The sequence below is a fragment of the Colletes latitarsis genome, chromosome 7 (assembly GCF_051014445.1).
Source record: "Colletes latitarsis isolate SP2378_abdomen chromosome 7, iyColLati1, whole genome shotgun sequence".
Taxonomy (NCBI): domain Eukaryota; kingdom Metazoa; phylum Arthropoda; class Insecta; order Hymenoptera; family Colletidae; genus Colletes; species Colletes latitarsis.
This window is the reverse complement of record NC_135140.1, coordinates 21,611,414-21,631,729: the sequence shown is the minus strand read 5'-3', so window position 1 is coordinate 21,631,729 and position 20,316 is coordinate 21,611,414. Positions and strand designations below refer to the sequence as shown.

At 33.8% G+C, this 20,316-nt stretch overlaps 3 protein-coding genes and 1 long non-coding RNA gene across 7 annotated transcripts; 2 read left to right on the top strand and 2 right to left on the bottom strand.

Moving 5' to 3' along the window:
• Window positions 1–461: 461 nt before the first annotated feature.
• Window positions 462–2,155, bottom strand: LOC143343906 (uncharacterized). The gene is made up of 2 exons (XR_013080031.1): window positions 1,949–2,155; window positions 462–1,157 (listed from the first exon to the last, which is right to left on the bottom strand). It is a non-coding gene; the product is annotated as an uncharacterized LOC143343906 (long non-coding RNA).
• Window positions 1,082–7,175, top strand: Cog7 (conserved oligomeric Golgi complex subunit 7). Its single transcript, XM_076769270.1, has 11 exons — window positions 1,082–1,776; window positions 1,968–2,057; window positions 2,408–2,593; window positions 2,672–2,803; window positions 2,870–3,053; window positions 3,133–3,326; window positions 3,411–3,902; window positions 3,980–4,100; window positions 4,174–4,347; window positions 4,418–4,876; window positions 4,961–7,175. The coding sequence occupies exons 1-11, from the start codon at window positions 1,774–1,776 to the stop codon at window positions 5,131–5,133; spliced, it is 2,208 nt and encodes a 735-aa protein (XP_076625385.1). The 5' UTR covers window positions 1,082–1,773; the 3' UTR covers window positions 5,134–7,175.
• On the bottom strand, window positions 5,485–11,115 carry LOC143343901 (condensin-2 complex subunit G2). Of its 3 annotated transcripts, none has more exons than XM_076769268.1 (17): window positions 10,299–11,115; window positions 10,036–10,200; window positions 9,707–9,841; window positions 9,485–9,631; window positions 9,291–9,407; window positions 9,059–9,226; window positions 8,684–8,986; window positions 8,450–8,623; window positions 8,023–8,349; window positions 7,653–7,959; window positions 7,404–7,588; window positions 7,100–7,339; window positions 6,701–7,032; window positions 6,273–6,627; window positions 5,906–6,199; window positions 5,693–5,832; window positions 5,485–5,625 (listed from the first exon to the last, which is right to left on the bottom strand). In XM_076769268.1, the coding sequence occupies exons 2-17, from the start codon at window positions 10,126–10,128 to the stop codon at window positions 5,574–5,576; spliced, it is 3,369 nt and encodes a 1,122-aa protein (XP_076625383.1). In that variant the 5' UTR covers window positions 10,129–10,200; window positions 10,299–11,115; the 3' UTR covers window positions 5,485–5,573. The 3 variants fall into 3 exon arrangements, with proteins under 3 accessions (XP_076625383.1, XP_076625384.1, XP_076625382.1); XM_076769269.1 differs by having other exon boundaries at window positions 7,404–7,570; window positions 7,638–7,959; window positions 10,472–11,115; XM_076769267.1 differs by having other exon boundaries at window positions 10,472–11,114.
• Window positions 11,116–11,192: 77 nt separating this feature from the next.
• On the top strand, window positions 11,193–19,212 carry LOC143343900 (uncharacterized). Of its 2 annotated transcripts, XM_076769266.1 has the most exons (13): window positions 11,193–12,398; window positions 12,472–12,825; window positions 13,147–13,391; window positions 13,561–14,007; window positions 14,100–14,232; window positions 14,302–14,819; window positions 14,955–16,421; window positions 16,649–17,092; window positions 17,166–17,518; window positions 17,594–17,754; window positions 17,831–18,043; window positions 18,104–18,359; window positions 18,442–19,212. In XM_076769266.1, exons 1-13 carry the CDS (start codon window positions 12,200–12,202, stop codon window positions 18,548–18,550), a joined length of 4,899 nt encoding a protein of 1,632 aa, XP_076625381.1. In that variant the 5' UTR covers window positions 11,193–12,199; the 3' UTR covers window positions 18,551–19,212. The 2 variants fall into 2 exon arrangements, with proteins under 2 accessions (XP_076625381.1, XP_076625380.1); XM_076769265.1 differs by having other exon boundaries at window positions 17,831–18,359.
• Window positions 19,213–20,316: the final 1,104 nt, after the last annotated feature.

Sequence of the window (20,316 nt, the reverse complement as noted above, 5' to 3'; positions counted from 1 at the left end):
TTTCGGATCATTGCCATGCTAAAAGATCAATTTGGAGGCATAGCTCGTTTCGACATATGGTAGCATCGTCCTCTCTAATGTATTCTTGTATTGGATACTGTTCATTGTACTCTCGATCTCTATCAAATGGACGCCACGAAACGAGAACGCTTATGCCATCGCGTTGCCACCCCCATATTTGACGGTTGACCTTTCATATCGATTTAACATACCTAATATTTCGAAATTTATCACTGCTCTAAAATTTTTCAAAAATAACTTAAAATAAAACGCTGAGCGTTTGATTCCACTTAAGTTGAATTTGAAGTTTAAGTATAGGTATCATCCGAATATTTGTCAAATATCAGAATAGTTTCAGCCCTAAAGGAAACTCGATCGAACTCGCGGTCTCAAACGCTTTGAGCAAGACTCGAAAACTGTTATAATACAAGTTTAGGTTCTTGAAACAGTTACGATGAACGTTTTTGAAACGGTTTCAATATCTTTTCAAAACATTTACACTATACAGATTCCGAAATTAAAAAGTAACAGTTGTAGAACCTGTATTAACACCGATACAAGAACTTTAACATAGATATGGTTCGACTTTCAGGTTCTTTGTAGCAGTTTCGACCAGAACTTCTATATAACGGTTTGAAACAATTATTTTCGGAACCTTTTCAAGCCCTTGGAGAAATACGACGATACGTAGCGAGTCCACGGTAAACACGTACACAGAAAAAAGAAGCGATACGGTACGCGTGTGTAACACAACCTGGGAGGTAAAGAGTAGCTTTGTGCTCGACGCGTTGAACGTTCGCAAGAAAAAGGGCAGAATACAGTCGTGTCGCGGTTCCGCTCGGCTAGAGCTCTCCTTATTTTCGTCGCGACCAAGACGATTTCAAGGAGGCGAAATTCCAAGTTCCAACTGTTGCGCAAATCGTCACGCGCAAACGCAGTTTCGGGGGCGTGGCGACCAACGAAGGGCCCGGAAGTGGCCGATAACATGCTGTTCTCCATTTTCTCTCCCTTTTCCCCTTCGATTTGCCGCCTACCTCCTGGTAGGCAGTTCGTCGGAATCCAGGGCCGTGGATCGTGTCACGAGAAAACAGAGCCGATGATCGCGAGGGGGTGAAAGGGCTGTCTTCCAGAAAACCCTGTTCCATCGTCGAATCCGTCTGCAATCCGAGATACAGAAGCCTGCTTATCACGACTATCGCTTTAAGAACGTACCACTTGTCTTACTTTCGACGGTTCTTTTACTTTTCGTTCGTTCTTTGTTCTTATCGCAAATCGTTGCTAGTCACACACGTAACGCGCCGGCACCACGAGAACTCTGTCGTTTCGAACCTCTCGATTCTTTCGTATTTTCTCGCCGAATGAACGAAATAAGTTTAACCTAGGTATCGCGAACTGCCTAAGGGACAAATGTTGCACGACGTTCGCACGATTGATCCCGCCCTTAAGTAGCCGCGAACACTGATTATCTTCGACGGATGTAACGGAAATACTTAACGGTCGAATGTACCGAGAACGTTTGAATGGTTTAATCTGTTGCAATAGTGAGCGACAAGAACTTGTCCTTCCGGATCCTGGCTCGAGTCACGAGCAACACGCAAAGTGCAAAGTGGTCTCGCGGCGAAGCACTTCTGCGCTATGCGGCGATCAAGGAAAAGTGAAAAATAAATTTCCAACTGATCGTTACCGAATCGTTGCCGATCGTGCACAACAGTTCGTAATTCTCCGTTTTCGAACGAAACAATATCCGAAAAGTTGTCGCAACAAAATTTTGTCATGGTAAGCAGCACGTATAATCGGTCGATTAACTCCGTTAATCTTTTTCTTAAGCAGTTCTTGTTTCTAAATTTACGTATGCGTGAAAATTTTTGCAAAAATTGTATACCAGCACACCGCGATTCCAACGAAGACCGAGAATATTCTCGGAACAGAGGATTAAATCGTACCTAACCTTAAAACAACGCTTTCAGGACGTGTCCGCGTTCTCCGAGGAATCTTTCGACGTTAAAGATTGGATCAACAAAACGTTCAAGTCCGCCGAGGCAGAAGAAAACAAAGATGTAAGTCGTGTACCGTTGTTACGATTGTCTTGATTCTACCCCACCGATTTCTTACGTTCCTCGGCAGATTTTTTTAAATTCAACGACACTGATGCAGTCACTAAACTGACCTCTTGCTTCCATTGCAACGCGGTCAATGACATCGCGTGTCATTTTCGACGATGACAACTTTTTTTCTAGCGCATTGCGAACGACAACGTCTCTTAATTTTGTCATTGGATTCGAATTTGTAATAGTAATTTTTTCGTTATCGCATTTTCACTGAAATAGTACACGATTTTTGGATTGTTTCAAATTTAAAGAAACTAGTTTTCTTTGAAATAATTCATTAAAAATGTTACTACAATTAGGCATTTGTTTCATCCCTGGTGATGAAGTTGCAACTATACGTACAACAAGTCAATGGTGCTTTGGAGGAGACTAGTCAGTCTGTTCTTTCAAGTTTGCCAAGAGTTTTAAGGGATACACAGCTTTTGCAACAAGAAGCTTTGGCTCTGAGAGAGAAAATGGTTGTTGTCAAGGAAGAAATTGAAAAGGTCTTGTTTTTAAACGCTTTTTAATAAGTAACAAAACAGACTACCGTATCTTCCATAATGATAACATTTATTAAATAGGTAGAAAAAGACACAGCATCCTCTATGGCAACCTTAGAAAGAATAGATAGGATAAAGACAGATCTGCAAACTGCTAAACAGGGTTTGCACGAGGCTGACAATTGGAGTGTACTAGCCAATGATGTTGAGGAGGTAAATAATAGAATAGAAGGAAGGAATGTTTTACAAATTGTCTCTGTGTTTTTTTAAATATCTCAGGTATTCGAGTCAGGAGATGTAGAAGCTATTGCGAATAAGTTGTTCAGTATGCAAAAGTCACTGGCAATGCTTGTAAATGTCGTTGACTACGAAGATAAAAAATTACAATTAGAAGGTTTGAAAAATCGATTAGAAGCAATGGCTAGTCCAAGATTAGTACAAGCATTTACTGCTGCAAATATGGGTAAATTAGATTACTAATAGAACGTATTTTACTATTTCATAGAATATAACGCCTAATCTTTGTTTTAAAAAATATTTAGAACAATCCAAAGTTTATGTGGATATTTTTAGTAAAATGGAACGTTTACCGCAACTTGTTAAATATTATCACAATTGTTTGAAAGTGTCGTTGGTACAAGAATGGCGCCGAACTATCGAATTAGCACAAGACGAAAACGTTACTTACTGGTTACACAATTACTATGATAAACTACTATCTAGTTGGCATGATCAGGTAGCTCTTAGATTTCGAAACATTCGATTACTATCGGAAAGTGTTCGATATATATTTTACTAAAGCAGCGTGATTTTGATTAAGGTTAAATGGTGTCATCAAGTATTCCCAAATAGTTCGATCGACGTTTTGATCGAAGTATATACCGATCTTCTGAAAAGTTTAGATCCAGGTATTCCAGAATGTATAGAAGCAATTTTAAAGCAACATTCGACTTCCATGCAATTGTCTTTACTGCTTGAACTTAAACAGATTACAAGACATTTTGCAGTAAATCTCAATGGTGCGATCGAAGCATCGTCGCATGGAAAATTACAAAATCAAAAATTGCTATTGTTAGCACAAGCAATATACGCGCCTTATGTACCGTACATTGTAAAATATAATGTTTACGAAACTGCACAACTTGAACATCGTCTTCAGTCGATGGACCGTGCGCAAGATGATTTAAGCGAAACGATCAATGTTATTTCCCTCACTATTTCAAGAATAATGGAATATGCAAACGAGGCCAATAAAAGATGCAAACTTTTTACCGATGGCTGTGGGTATCCCGGTTTATTAAAATCGTTAAATGTACGTTGTTCAAAACAAAATCTTACGGTAAAAAGATGTTCAAATATACGTGGTAAACATATTTCTGATTTTTATAGAGTTATTTTAGTAAATATCTTGAAAAATATCAAGCAACCGTACGGAAATTAGAACGCAAAAAAGTAAAGCACGAGGATTGGAATCTGTTTCAAATGTGTCTCACTTTAATGCAAACTATAGGTAATGCATACAATTTTAGACTCTTCTTTGCAAATTTATAACAAAATTCCCATGTATACTGGAATTAATTTAGGCGATCTTTTGGGGCAAATTCAGCAATTTGAAAAATCTTTGGTAATCGATATAACTGAAGCTAACAACAAACTACAAAGTGCAACAGGCAGTGTTTTTAATCAATACAAAAAATTACTGTTAAACACATCTAGTCAAACTGACCTAGAGAACCTTGTTGCATCCTTCCAAAAAGGTAATACCGCCAGATTTTTGTTACTATGAAGAATTGCCGCTTAACGTCATCATGATTATTTTGTTTACAGAGGAAAAAACTATTCTCGACTCGATAATAAAATCTATACACAAACTATGTTCCGATTTGCATCATGCTACGTACGAAGTGATCTTTGCTCCGATTTTTACTCAGTTACTACAAGTGCAAAAGGCACCTGCATGGTCCACAGAAGTAAACAAAATGACCCATCTAAGCGCAGATTTACCTGATTATAGTTTCGCACCTCAGGAATACATAACTCAAGTTGGACAATATTTGATGACATTGCCGCAGCATTTAGAACCATTCCTGCTCAGAGAAAATCCAAACCTAACTCGAGCATTAAAAGCGGCAGACCCGCAATATGCACAAGGTTTAACCGAATCTGGGTTCACTGGTATTTTGTTAGACATTATTGCTAAAGGGACGTGTCAAATGTTTCTAGATCAAACTTTAGGAATTTGTCAATTGAGCTCTGCAGCGTGTAAACAACTTGCCACCGACATAGGCGAGTGGACTAAAGTATTGCATTAGTAAAGAATAAGATATATATAAGATTATCTAAATTAAACATTACAAATATGTATTATAGATTACCTTGGCAATATATTGGAGGAACTTGGTCTCTCCCTGTCAGAAAACTTACAACACATGTCTCTCTTACTGAGATTATCACCAGAGGATTATCAAAACGGCAGCTCTGGATGTAATGCCAGGGTTGTAGCTGCTGTCAGACAGATGCGGCATATAACATCTTCCGGTTGATCGTGTACGTGGACGAAAAATCAAGATGCAGATTGTATAAATGTACAACAAATACCTATTGTGGTAACTATAATTCAGTAATTTATTAATATCTTTTGTATAAAGGGTTATTATATAAACGGGAGTTCACATATTTCATATATAAAAAATTATAATATCCCGGTATAAACAAAATATATATTTTTAAAATCATCTGAAAGATGTTTATTTTACCAACTACATGAAATAACCCAATTACGGGTTTTATCTCTAATAGTTTTGTACTCTGTTTTCATAGAAAAATATTCTTTCATTTTGTTTAAAAATGTATAACTAAATTATTCGCTCCTTTAACACTTAAAGAAACTATTTACGTGAAATATTTCGAAATATTGCACAAACCTTACTTTACTGGAAGAATTTTTCTTAATGAAATAAAACATCATAGAATCTGAAATATGTTACTCTTGCAATATAGTATCTAAAACTATATTTATTGCATCGTTGATAGATCTGAAATGGGGAACGTCATTCATCTTGTCTAGATATTTATTAATATAAAATTGAATATTTCTTATACCTGTCAAAGGGAGTGTCAGAAGACCATTCTCGATCGTGTTCTTTCAATGTTAATGTCACGTTTCTAAGTTTGTTGATAAGTGTCTTATCAGATGATTTAACCATTTTGTGAATTATTACTAGAGCGGAAAGCGTGTCAATCTGAAATATTACATCATGTATGGTAAGTTTTACTTGAACAATGATACATATTAGACAGTTTAAACATACACACTTTTGTATAATTTGTTATTGTTTTTGTTAACACCTGAACACTCAGTGATTGGTATTTTTTTGTAATTAAAATTATTTTGAGTATCTTTGTTGCTAAGTAAGGGAAATTTGTTATTAAAATATTTTCCATCTTAATAGGTGTATTTTGGAGTACACGAATCATTTCTTTGCTTATGTTGCCGATTGCGGTGTTAAACATGACAGTTATGTAGGGGAGACACATTTTCTGGTCATTAAAAGTACTCTTAATAACGGAGAAATACTTTTGCGTCAATTCATGCAGTATTTTTAAATTCTGTAACAATTAATACACAAAATACTTCAACTTGGATATTACTTTTGTCTTAAAACAACAAAGTAATACTTACGTTTGTTTGTTTGGCCAAGACATTTTGATCATATCTGGTTAAAGTAACCATTACAATAGAAACAAAATTTGGTACAACAACTTTTAACAAATTTGGTTCCTGATTTTCATAAGCCATTTTACTAAAATCTAGTAAATTGAATAATCCGTCAAATGCATTAGTCAAAAAAGCAACACCCCCTAACGAAGTTAAACAATTACTATACAAAAGTACAATATCACAACATAACTTTGGGGTACTATCGTATTCTTTCATAAATAGATTTAAAATGTCAAAAGTACATTTCATTAAATCGATACAAATTTGATGGCTGTCAGTATCCAGGTCTACTTGCGGTATATGAGGTACTATTGCCCTAAGTTAAAAATGCAATATAAATTATAATAGTTTCCAAAATACTCTTGAAAATAAGCAATTTATTTACGTACTTTGTCATCCATAACAGAATTTCCGATAAATGTTCCGAAGCATTGAACACGTCTGCTTTATCTAACAAAAAGACCATTGATATGTATTCATAAAAAAACTTGACGACTAAATCTTTGGATATTACGTTATTTATATTGTACTCGTTATCTAGTTCTTTTTGTATAAATGTTCTCCACCTATGTAAACTTTCCCAAAATGTAAGTACATCTTGATGATACTTATTCATTAAGACGGATCGGTACTCAACATGTAATAAATGTTTTAAAATACGGAGACTTAACTCTAAGCCTCTTTCGTTAATTTTAAAGACATCTGAGTCGTTACAAGTGCCCTAAAGTAATTGTTCATTAGTGTCATATTATATCCTTATGATCGTATTTATCACGTAATACTTGTACCTCGTTAGTTTGTATATGTATATTTAATGACTCTGTAAATAGGTTTGTCAGTGCAAATAAAATCGTTTGTCCTTTATTCCATTTGAAAAGAACATATATAACTGTAAGAATTGTATCTTCAGAAGTACTAAGATCACGCAATTGCTGCATTAACATCTCTATGATGTCAGTTTTATCGAGAAAAAACTTCGCCGGTATTAAAGAAAATAAAAATAACACTGATTCATTTATTGAAGTTTCCTAGGAAAAAATTATATAAATCACAAAATTTTGCGCGTTGAGGATCAAGCTTTGAAAAAATTACCTTGAAAAATTTAGAAAATTGTGGCAAGATTTTTGCAATTGATTGTAAAACCATTATCTCTGCTTGAGTAAAGTTTTCTTCTTCTATGTTTTTTGCATTTGCTACTAATAACGTAGCAATAACATCAATATATATTTGTACATCTCTGTAACTGTCAAGATCTTCATCTAGCTCATTGACATTTCCTGTCAAAATAAAGATAATCATTTATTTGAATGCTATATTTAATCTAACTATATATGTTATTACCATTTTTACAATTATTTTCCTTATTACTCAGCTTGGCTTTCTTATATTTTTTCTGTAATATTTCCGTCGAAGGTAAACACTCCATTTCCTCTTCTATCATAGGTAAAATAGTTTCAATAAGCTCTATACAGACATTCCAATTTATAACAAATTTAGAATGAAGACAAAATCTCCTAATTGCTTTTATATTATTTCTCCCTATGTATACCATTTCTTCTATTATTTTATGATTGTCTGTATAATCTAAAGATATACGCAACCATAGAAGTTTTATAAATTCCGCTAATAAAATTGTGTCCTGAGTAGTCTGGAAGTATTTATTTTTATTTACATTTATAAATATTTTTATGTTAGGCGAATTCATACACACCTCTAAACGATCGAGAATGTATGTTAACGGTACAATATCCCAGAACGGAATTCCAAGTTGATTTTGTACATGCCATAGAAGTTTGATTAGTTCTTCTACTACGGTTTTGTCTTCATCATAAATACTTTGTGCGAAATTTGGTAAAAAATCTCTAAGTATTCTATGAGATCGTTCCTTGATTAAAATTTTTTTTAAGCGAATAAAAACATTTGCTCTCATTTCAGAATTACTCGAGCATTTTGTATAATGTAGTAATATATACAACCAGTCGCGAATAATATTGTTTGGAACACAGTTCCAATGTTTTTCCAATATTTCAAAAAGACCCTAATAATATTCGAAATTATCAAATATTAGCTATCAAATAAAAATCTGTTTAGATATGTTTAGAAAACGCTCGGCGGATCGTGGATAAAAATTAACTTACGCTCATGGTAACATTGCGCACTTGATGATCAGAATCTTTTAAAAGATGAGCTATTATTTTATAATATTTTTGAAGATAAACTATACTTCTATCTTTCGTAGCACACGTGTAATGTATAGAGCTTGTCACAAAAAGAATTTCTACTGCATTACACCTAATGTAGGAACCAGGAGCCTGTGAAAAAAAATTATATTCATTATTTATCATAAACTAGATATGTTATTGCATTATTACCTCTAAGTGTTTCCAAAGTAAAGTTTTACACTGGTTATGAATCATTAATCTTACTGCTTGATTTTTATTCTCGTGAATAGCAGTAAGAAATATGAGCAAATTTTTACCAAGTTCCCCTCTTCCTGCCGAATCTCTGTGCGCGCGAAAACAATGGAAAACTAAATTTTTCAAACAATTCTCAGCAATGAATTTTTTCATTTTAGCAGATGCATTTGACCATGCTGTTGCATACAAATTTGCATAGACACGAATATAACTGTTTCCTACATCTTGTAATATTACTTTTATGTTATTATGAATTCCCTAAAATAATTTTCATGTCAATATTATTTCATATAAAAGAAATGAGCATGTATATATAATTATGACTTGTACCAGTATATATTGCTCCCCAAGAGTAAACAAATGTAAGAATAGCATTTGACCTTCTTCAATCGACATCACAGATTTCTCGCGAACAAGTTTAAGCAATTCTTGTACATCCTCTGTTCGTTTTAGCAACTTGATACTACATCTTATGTCATACAAGCGTTTTATATGTAACTAAAAATACAATCAATATTCCAGTATTGTATATTTCTATCATATCCATGTAATATATAATTACCAATGAAGATTTGCAACTTTGGACAAGATATTTCACCGCATTCACTATCACTTTTTCCTTCCATGTCATGTCTAATTTCCACCAGTTTTCCAGTAGGTAGGATATTTCGTTCTTAGCCTTAGAAATTTTTTATTTGTTAATTCATTAAGGAAAAAATATTAAAAATCTATAATACAATGTAATAAAACATCAACCTGCTTGTCACTTAAACTGGGCAATATAATGGAATGTAACAACATAATATTTTGTAATAGAATATTAGGTATAAATTTTCGTTGTACAATTGTTTCAAGTGCCATTGCAGTTACTGTTCGTATCAATTTAATCATAAGGTTATATTCCTGAAATTTAAGATATATTAAAGATTAAGTAAATGCTATAATTGGGAGTAAACAAATGTTTACAAAGGACCTTACTTTCACATATTTATTCTTTTTATTGGATGATTGTGTACACAATTTTTGAGCTTCTAATAATATGGTTTTCATATATTTCCATAACTCACAAAGTTCATCCTCCGTTAATATAACAATGTTTTTTACATCGTCTTTCTAATGCAAGAATTCAGTCTTAATAAGTTTATCACTATATTATAGAAACACTAAAATATCAAAATGTCAAGAGTTTGACACAAATGTTATCTCAATATCTGACTGATTTATAAAAATATATGTGTACATGAATTATAGCCTTAAATAAATTAATAATGTCACAAAAAATGTAATTTTTGCACGTTAATAAATACCAGTTTTTCACATATACTGCTAGCAGTTGGACCTTTATTTTTAAAAATACGGAATAGTACTTTATCCCTTGATAATCCATGTTGTTGTAACATGTTTTTTGTTTATATTATTCAGATTCTACTTGTTATAATTATACTTCGATTCTTTATGCATTTTATTAAAAGCTGAAAGAAAGACGAATACAATTTACTCTGATCATATTCAGTATTTTTATTTAACTAGACGACAGTACACTAGCAAGAAAATATCAAAATATTTTTACATTAACATATACTTTCTTGCATTGGTATGAACGAATTCTATTTTGGACACATAGTTGCACATAACATGTAATGTGCAAAGTCTAGGTGCAAATAGTTGCAGCTCATTTTTAATAGAAATGCAGGTGCACATGTTCTTTATTAAGTATACACAGAAGCTTTAAAAAAAACGTACTGGAATGATGAGAATTTCACTTTGTGTAATTTTAGTGTCATTGATTATCATCGCATAATAATGAGCATAATTATGAAAGTATTTGACGCTTGCACTTTTGTGTGAATTTATTATGAAACTCAATCTTCATAACAAAAGTGTTCACTTTTATTTAATTACTTCATGGAAGTCGCCATATTGATCTTTCAGTGCAACATGAGACATGTAGTTCAGGCCGGCTTTTAACATTTACATTTTAATGAATAATAATCACTACTATGTACATTTTGTGTATACATAATTACTTATTGTTCGATAAATGTAATTTAGACAAGAACATCTAATTTTTGACAAAAGCAATGGATCCATGTTACCGACCACAAAATGATCCATAGATCATTCATGTCTATTATGAGAGATTTCTGTGCAAGAATTAATATTATTAATATTAATAAAATTGCAAACAGAGCATAGGACAGACTAGATATGTTTGATGAAACCTTTTATTCATGACTCTGGGGACTGTAGAAAACCTCCTAGGCATTACAATGTTATTGATTTAGTATGGAATAAGAAATCAACGCCGTTCACGGTAAGAATTAAAACTAAATATGCTGAGTTACTTATTTGAAAGTGATCTAAACTTCAATTATTACTGGTTTTAGGAATAAATATCCTTTATAGATATAAGAAATTCCCTTAATTAAAGAAGGAATCAATACAAAATATTTAGTAAGTTATTTCCCTTTTGCAAAGTACGTATAAATAATTCTTTCAAGATGGTAATAGAAGGTTAGGTATACAGAAAACAAAATACCAATTAGGAAAAATGGCACCATTTCTTATTAACCACATCATAAACTCAGCCAAATGTCCTTGATAAACCATAACAAACCTACAGGGAAATGATAGGTGATCACAATTTATTTTAAATTTAAAATCATTTGTTGTATACAAGACGATCTATTAATACAATTTTTAACTTTATTTGTTTATAATTGTTTACGAGAATAAAAGAACCTGAAATGTAACGTGGATCAAATTTGGAGGGAAATTTATTATAAATAAAACTAAAAAATCTTTGAAAAATCCCTAATATAAGATTATGTCATATAATTATCACTCTTCAATTATCAAACTGCGCTTTATCTACGGACATCCGCATTTGATAACACCCAACATGAGTCAATTTTTTTAGCGTCATACAGTTTGTAAAAAATACAGATCATAACCTTACTTTCATCAAAATAATTCTATCGGTATTACGAATATGTAAAATTATTTTTAACTTATACTACAAACAAATAAAGTAACACTATATTGCACTGTAATACAACTTTCAGAATATGAATAAAATTATTACTCTACTACTTGTGCAATCTAATTTCTATATGATGCGAACCATCAGTTACATACACAGTTTGAAATAGAATAGCAATTTTAAGATGGCGACCACAACTGACTCTGGCCGCTAACCTCTAACGACGCTTCACCGACGATGGAGTATTTTAAGTGTGTGCACACCGACAAGTTTTTAGATTAGTGTAATGCCCATAAGCGCCACCTACCAAATTTTTCCTAACTAAGTATGGCTTCAAACTTCAACGGAGTGCATGCACGCTCAGACTCGTTGAAAAACATTATAAACGCGTTTAAAATAGGATATCTTTTGGTCAAATGTTTTCATAACTCCAAACAATAAAAGCATTTCTTTGTTAAAAAGTAAGTCACAAATGAAAAATAAGGAGAATGGATTTCGAACGTAGAGAAAAAGAGTTTCAGGAACGTTATAAAAAGGATTGTGAAAAGGGGAGATTATCCTCTAGGTATGAGGCTCAAGAGGGAGAAGAAGCTGAAACACTTGGAGCATGTACCAAGGAGAAGGAAAAATTGGAAAAGGAACTGAGAACAGCAAGATGCGATCTGGCTATAATTAGAAAAAGTTTAGGTAACTTTTATTAGAGGCATATTAATGATAGTGATATGTTTACTTTGAAGTTTAATATACTTTGTGTTCATAGGCAGTAATAAAAGTGTTCTTGAGCCAGAATCAAGCAGTCCTACCAAAGATGCACAAAAAGATAACTCTTCCTTCTTCGAGTTTAAATTTCATAAACATCGTTCTGCGCAATCTGATAAATTGTACAAAGAAAAGAGTGAATTGGAGGCACAATTGGATTCCAAGAAGAAGGATCTCCAAGAAAAACAAAAGAAAATATTTGAACTTGAAGAGAAAGTTGGCAAAATGGCATGTCTAGAATCTAAACTTGAAGAGAAAACAAAGAGATTAGAAGCATTTAATAAGGAGAGAGATTTATTGGAAAGAGAACTAGTTGCCACTAGGTCAGAATTAGCTGGAATAAAAAGAACATTAGGTAATTTGTAATTTGTAATTTATAATTTGTGTATGAAAGAATCAAAGAATTCTTGGATTTTTTATTTATTTATTAATGAATTTGAATATTACTACCTTAATCAATACAGAGGTCATGGAATTTTTATAACTAGCTTAAGACTACAATTATATTTTATTGGATGTTATATTGCAAATTAAAAATTTTTAATATTTAGTTTCTATTAATTTTGTAAAGTAATCAGTATTGTTATGTACTTAAACATGCTAATAACTATGGCTTACAAAACCCCTTTAACATTGCATATATAGAATGTATATAGTAAATATCTTGTAATGACAGAGTTAGAACGCCAAGAAAGAAGAGATTTAGAAACCAGGGCTCTTAGTTTAATAAAAGATGCAAAACGCAAATGGGAAAATACAGAAAGGGAAAAAATTGCACAATTAAACAAGCACATTGAGACTCAAACTGCAAGAATTACAGAATTATGCACAAGTAACAATGAAATGAGTTCAAAATTACAGAGAACAGAATGTGAACTTCAAACAGCAAATGCAGAATTGCATAAGCTTAGGGTATTTCAGGTTAGTTATTCCTGGGTGTTCATGATAAAATATCAAATTTAGCAGCATATTTAAAAAGTATTAATTGCAATTTGATTTGTTTCTATTGTCACCATATAATGGAAATAAAATATTACATGATAATTTATCTATAGTTTTAAAGAATACAATAACATTATTATTTTATTAGATGCAATATAAAGAATCTCTAGCCAAAACTAGAGAACTTAGTCGACAAAGCGTTCAAGGCGTTGAGACGAAATTAGAAGAAATAGCAGCTCGAGCGCATAATCAGTTGGCTGAACTAAGAGCAAAGTTAGATTTAGAGATAGGAAAAAATACGGATTTAGAGACTAAACTAAGAAATGAACAAGATTCTAATCACTGTCGTCAATCGAGATTGAATGTTGCTTTAGAATTAGCACAGAATGAATTGAAAGATTGTCAAGAGCAATTGCGTACCATACATGCAACAATTCCAGCTAGGGATACTGAAATAGAAGCTTTAAAAAAACAATTGCAAGATAGATCAAATCAATTAGAGAATGCTATGGCATTAGAACAGACAGTGACCACAATGCAACAGGAATTGGACAGAGTGCAGCTCGAGAACGAACAGTTGAAGCAACAATTACAAGTATATATTTAATATTAATTTTAATTTTGAACAAATAGTTACTTGTATATCCATACAAGTTCTTGATCTTATCAATTAAATATTGTTTGAAGGTAACAAAGTCTGATTTAAGCGAAACTGTAATGAATTTGGAACAGAGTGAAGCTCTGGCCATGAATTTGGAACAAGCTGCACAAGACAAAGTTGCGCTACAGAAACGGTTACAGGATTCGCTTGAGAAAGAAGGTATACTTTTAAAAATCAGCCGTTAACTTTTTCGAAGATCGTTTAATGAAAATTTATAAATATTTTTAGAAGAGCACATGCGTAAAGTTGGTAATTTAGAAGAATTATTACGACGATTAGAACATAGCGTTACCAAGCTAGAAGTGGAAAACGCTACTCTTAAAATGGAAACTGAACAACCAAGTACTAGCACGATGCCCAAAAGAGAAACGGTGGCACCGGATATTCGTATAGAAGAACAAATACAAAAATTAGAGCATGAACTTCAAACGACGAGAGAAAGTTTAAATGCTGAACGTCATACCGCGAAACAAGCGCAGATCAATTTATGGAAGAAAGAAAAGGAATTGTCAGACGCAAATTTAGATAAAAGGATTGCATTGAGAGAATGCAAAAAAGCGGAGGATAAAGTGAAAATGTTGCTAGAAGAAAAACATAAATTGTCAGACAAGTTAGATCACAAAGTAAAGGAAGAGGAAGAAAAATCTAGAAAATTGCTCAAAGAATTAAGTAGTGCAAAATCATCGTTGAATGATATAACCAAGGATTCCTCTAGAAACAAAATGCAAGCAGATTCTGCTCAGAGAGTAAATATTTTTAAATATTGTACATCTATAGTTTCCGTTTATGAATTTCTTTCGATTATTGCTTGATTTAATTTTTATTATTTTTCCCCTTTACGTTACTTTATATTTTCGTCATATTGTTTTGTTTCGATATAGGCTTTGACTCAAGCTAATCAACAAATAGAAGAGCTTCAATCTTCGAGCGCCTCGCTCCGCAGAGAATTAGATTCGGCACGCAAGCAAGTACGAGCGAGTCAAGATAGGGTCGATAGTCTGAATACCGAGAATAGACGTTTATCGCACAAAATTTCCAAACATGCCGAAGAAAAGAGCGAACTCGAGTCCAAGATCGAAAGGCTAGAGCAAGAGATCAAGGGCAATGAGTTGAATATCGAACTTTTGAAAGAAACATGCACGGTGCTCGAGGAGCAATTGATGGATTACGAGAAGCTGACTAGCGATCACGAGACGCGGGAGAATATACTGATCCAAGACAAGATGAAGTTACAAAAAGACCTGGAAGCGGTCGAAGCAAAACTTCGCGAATCGCAAACAGTTCGAAATGAAGAGAGATCGTTGCGACTGGCCGCTGAACGCAATCTAGAAAGACTCGAATCTGAAACCAGTGATATAGAGACCGAGAGAAACGGTTTATTGGCTCAGAGGGATCAATACAAGAGGCTCGTGCAAGAATTGAATACTCAAGTCGAGGATTTAACAACCAAGTGCGGTGAATTGGAATGTGATTTCTCTGAAATGAAACGTAGCTTGGAGGTAGCCAAGGCAGAGACAAGAGTGGTTAAAGAAGAAAGTAGCGAGCATTTGACGAGGTTCCACGAATTGAAGGAAGCGAACTTCGCGCTTATGAACGATCTACAGACTAGCGTGGATCAGGGCCAACAGCTTCGTATAAGAATTTCGGAATTGGAAAGTATCTTAGAGGAAATGCGACAGTTCTATCAGGAAATGGAAGTGAAGGCTGAAAGCACCAGGCAACAGCAGACAAAATTAATTGATTACTTGCAGTTCAAATTGGAGGAGTGTAGTAAAAAGAAGAAGACAACGGTGTGTGACAAGATACTTGGCACTAAACAAAAAGAAAATATACCACCTAGCGGGACTGGGATGCCTGTCGGTTACCGGGAGCTGGAGAACCAACTAGCAAAAGAACGAGCAAAAGTTAAAACGTTAACCGACCAATTGTTGACGCTCAAAGCTATGCACGCTTCGATTTCCGCACCAACTTCTCCTACAGCTCCGGAAATGAAGAGTTCGAATTACACGACGGAATTACAGTCTGCTAATACGTTGACGAAACGGTTATCGCCCCAAAGGATAGGGCACAACATTCCTCACCGATTCGAAGTCGGTCTACCAATGCGAGCAGGAAAATGCTCCGGCTGCTTGGATTCCATTCGATTTGGAAAACGTGCAGCCATTTGCAGCGAGTGTCAAGTAATGGCACATCTCAAGTGCGCGGTTACCATTCCAGCTACTTGCGGCTTACCGGGTGGTTTCGCCAAACAGTTTGGCAAAAGTTGGAGGTATAGCGACGAAAGCTTATCCACGTTATCCGGAAGCGTTCAAACGTTAACCATTGATCAACCCGATAAAGCGGAGAAGGTATGAATTCTGTTACGTCTTTTTAGACGAAAAGAAATCGATACAAGATGTTCTACACGTTTTTGTACAAACTTTATTCACAAACGGTGTTCTACATTTAACTTGATTAGGGGCTTTCTTGAAGCATCACCTAATAAAATATAGTGTCTATGGAACATGCTGGCAAAATGTATACAAAAACCTGTGCAACACCTTGTATTATATAATAATTTGTATCATCGATTTAGGATACATGCGATGTCCAAAGTAAGGACAACGTGATAATGGAAGGCTGGGCGGAAGTCCCGATACGCACAAAAACTTGTTGGGAAAGAAAATACCTTAGATTGGAAGGAACAAGCTTATGTATTTATGAACATCAACCTGCTGTCGGAATGTCACCCGTGAATCGATTGAATCTCACCGAGAAGGATGGATTTACAGTATTGGATAGTGTACAGCTACCGGATGTAATGAGAACAGCGAAGTCGGACCTTCCGTTTATCTTTAGATTGGAATCTAATTCTTCGACTACCTGTTGGCCAACGTCACGTTTAGATATAATGGCTTTGAACCAAACCGATAAGAAAAATTGGTTGAAAGCGTTGAAGTCTGTTACTAGTCAAAATCGTTTGAGTAATATTCATAAAAGTGAGAGATATCAAATTATATTAAGATTAGAAAGCAATCAAGTAAGCAAATTTGTATCACCCGTATTTTTATTCGTCCTAATGACCCTACTAATGTTTAATCGTCTTTTTTCAGTTGGATTTAACGTGTGCTGTAAATTTGCCCGAGGAAAATGTGCTTTTATTGGGCGCTGAGGAAGGCCTGTTCTCATATAGCGGTGCAAAATCACGGATGCTTACTGCTATTCGAGGAGTGAAGGGGGTGCATCAGTTAACTGTGCACCCTCATTTGGGTATAGCTTTAATGATAGCTGGAGAAAATAGGCAATTAGTATCTTGTAATTTAAGACAATTGAAGAGTAATGCAATGGCCGCTGAATGCTCCAGGCCAGCAATCAATACAAAGCCAGTTCTAACTGGTACCGATAGCTGCCATCTATACGAATTACAAGGGGACATGCTATGCGCAGCGACAGCATCCCACGTAATGTGAGTTTCATTTACACGATATGTCGTTTAAACATAAGGCGCGGTATTGAGATTTTCTTATGCAACTATACATAGATTACTCAAATGGTACACCGAAGAGGATTCTGGAGAATTTATTGGTGTTCGAGAACTCGAAACACCCGAGCCATGCAACTGTGCCATATTTACTCAGAATGTCCTTATCGTGGGATGTAATAAATTTTTCCAAATAGATCTTAAAAATTACTGTGTCGATGGTAAGTAGCAAAACTAATGGTTTAGAGAGCAATTATTTATTTATTTACTAATATATGAATTCGTGTAATGTTGCAGAGTTTCCAGAAGGAGACGATAATTCGGTAAAAGCTGCGCTATCGGGAGTAGCTAAACTTGATATTTTCCCTGTATGCGTTCTAAACGTCTCTCTAGTACCTGACAAAATGGAGATCTTGCTCTGCTACAACGAGTTTGGAATGTTTGTAAATGAAAATGGCCAAAGAACTCGTAGCATCGAACCGATGTGGAATAATTTACCCTTTGTTTTTGGTAAGAACAATTACGAACGATTTTTTACATTGATTACATTTGTTTCTTATTTTTGCGTAGCTTTCCGTAAACCCTATTTGTTCATTATTTACTTCTCATCCGTGGAGATCTTGAAACTCGATCAAGAATCGTACACTTCGCCGACGAAGAACCCAGAACGAATATTAATCGAGTTGTCTAACCCTCGTTATTTGGGAGTAGCTGGATCGAAAGGAATTTATTTGTCAACTGTAAATTCCTTTTTGGAATTGTTGAAGATAGATGGTCCTTCTAATATACGACAACTAAACGGCAGTCTTACGAGTTTAGATACTTTGTACGTAATTGTATTTTGATAAGTTAGAACTTCTCGATTGTACTGTTGGATGTACAATAATTTATGAATTATCATTTTACAGAGATCAAGACGATGAAAGCAGTTCAGAATTCAGTTTCACGTCGAGCTTAATGGAGACTTTAGACGGCCATGGAAAGAAAGTTCACTTTGCTGATGTTTCCAAACATTAAGATATGTATACTTATTATTGATCGTAGCAAACATTTTGTCTATCCTTCGTATGATTGTAGGAATTGCAAAAGAATTGAGATCAAGACTGCAAATATTTAATAATCGTTCTGAAAAGATAGTCATACCGAACACGTGACTTATATACATTCAATTTAATTTATACATATTAATGCACAACTCTTATTGTCGGTATATAATCGATGAATATACTCAAAGTTTTTGATCGTGAAAGAGTTTTTTACGTATTTACTTTGAGTTTAAATAGGTTTCGTTTTTTTTTCTGTTTTTTTTTCGTCAATTGAAGAATCATAAAGTCAGATCTCAAATGTTTGCTATGATGAAGAGTTTATACGGTACTATGTAGTATTAGTTCACCAAATATTATATATTTATTACACATATCGTAGAAGTAATTATTTTTACGATCTACGAGTTTGTCTACCCTAACTAAGTAATTTCTATTTTTAGAAATTGATCTAAAATATGTACCTATTACTGGTGACTGCATTTAGACATAAATATTGTATTAAGTATATTGATAATACTTTATTAAAGAAATATTAATATGACAATAATATATTCTTGACTTTAAGTCAACAAAATTTTTGTAATTTTGTACTGTAAAGTAAAATATTTCCATTGACTAAATAAAGATTTTTGAGACGTCTGTATTTAACGACAACAATATCCATTGATCGATAAGAGAATATTTTATAAAATGCCAGGAAACCATAAAAAGAAAAGAATTATGTAAAAAAAACCGCGATTAACGAGTATCGAACCTTGATCATCCGGAATAATACCATAGCACAGTGGTTATCAAACGTTTTAGAAGGTGTAATTCCCCTCCCACCCGCTCCTCTTCAAAAAGAAATTATTAAAAATTATTTATATTTTGGTACGAACCAAATTCATGGATCGCCATCGGCCATTTTAGAAAACGTTGCCTGGCCGTCTATTCAAAGTAGTTAAGCGTTCCACTCTCCTAAGATTTGTTTTTACATATTATTGCTTATTCTTTGCACTCAGAAATGGATAACATTTTATTCGAATAGTAAGTGATGAGTAAGAATATACGTAAGTAAGCGTACATAAATTCTTTCTTAATAACTTTCATTCGAACGTACAGTTACTGAGATTACTTTTGTCTCGTTCGAAGTGAAATATATCTTACATTCTACGTTTTGTGTAAGAAATAAGGGATTTAAAGTTGTATACCTTTTATTCGTTACTTGAAATTTGTCTGTAATTAAGAATTTCGGCATCTCCGTGCACGATACATCGTTAGCGTCTCCTTCCAATCGTAAAGCTCGAATGAAACGAACGGAGAACTTGTACAGATGGCAGCACCGAAAAGAGGATATGGTCATATATTTCTAACAGATTTCTACAAATTATTAAAACTATTTTTCGATAATAATTTATATTATTAAATTAAAAATCAACGAAAAATTGAGGGACTAAATTTCGTCGAGTTACCGTTATATATAGATCTTATTTAAAACTTTATGCGCGCTATTGCAATTAGGGGTATTAACGAAACGCATATTTATGTAGAGTAATGCGACATCCGGCAACCCTTGACACTTTTATATCGACTCTTCAACGAATATTCATTGAAACAGTCGATACAGTTCAAATATACTCATTATAAAGCAGCGACTAGAATTTAATTATTCGAATTGTTTTCAGACTTTCAAGAGCGGAAGTTTCCGTCGGTATAACGATTGTTTCATTCGTTAATTGAAAACGTTAACAACAATAG

Coding starts and splice junctions, on each gene's coding strand:
- Cog7 (XM_076769270.1), top strand. Junction 2,594..2,671: donor TCAAGGAAGAAATTGAAAAG/GTCTTGTTTTTA, acceptor TTTATTAAATAG/GTAGAAAAAGACACAGCATC. Junction 4,877..4,960: donor ACAACTTGCCACCGACATAG/GCGAGTGGACTA, acceptor TATGTATTATAG/ATTACCTTGGCAATATATTG.
- LOC143343901 (XM_076769268.1), bottom strand. CDS start 10,128: ATGTTACAACAACATGGATTATCAAGGGATAAAGTACTATTCCGTATT. Junction 9,842..10,035: donor GCAGTATATGTGAAAAACTG/GTATTTATTAAC, acceptor TTCTTGCATTAG/AAAGACGATGTAAAAAACAT. Junction 8,350..8,449: donor TGCGCAATGTTACCATGAGC/GTAAGTTAATTT, acceptor GAATATTATTAG/GGTCTTTTTGAAATATTGGA.
- LOC143343900 (XM_076769265.1), top strand. CDS start 12,200: ATGGATTTCGAACGTAGAGAAAAAGAGTTTCAGGAACGTTATAAAAAG. Junction 12,399..12,471: donor TATAATTAGAAAAAGTTTAG/GTAACTTTTATT, acceptor TTGTGTTCATAG/GCAGTAATAAAAGTGTTCTT. Junction 12,826..13,146: donor TGGAATAAAAAGAACATTAG/GTAATTTGTAAT, acceptor TTGTAATGACAG/AGTTAGAACGCCAAGAAAGA.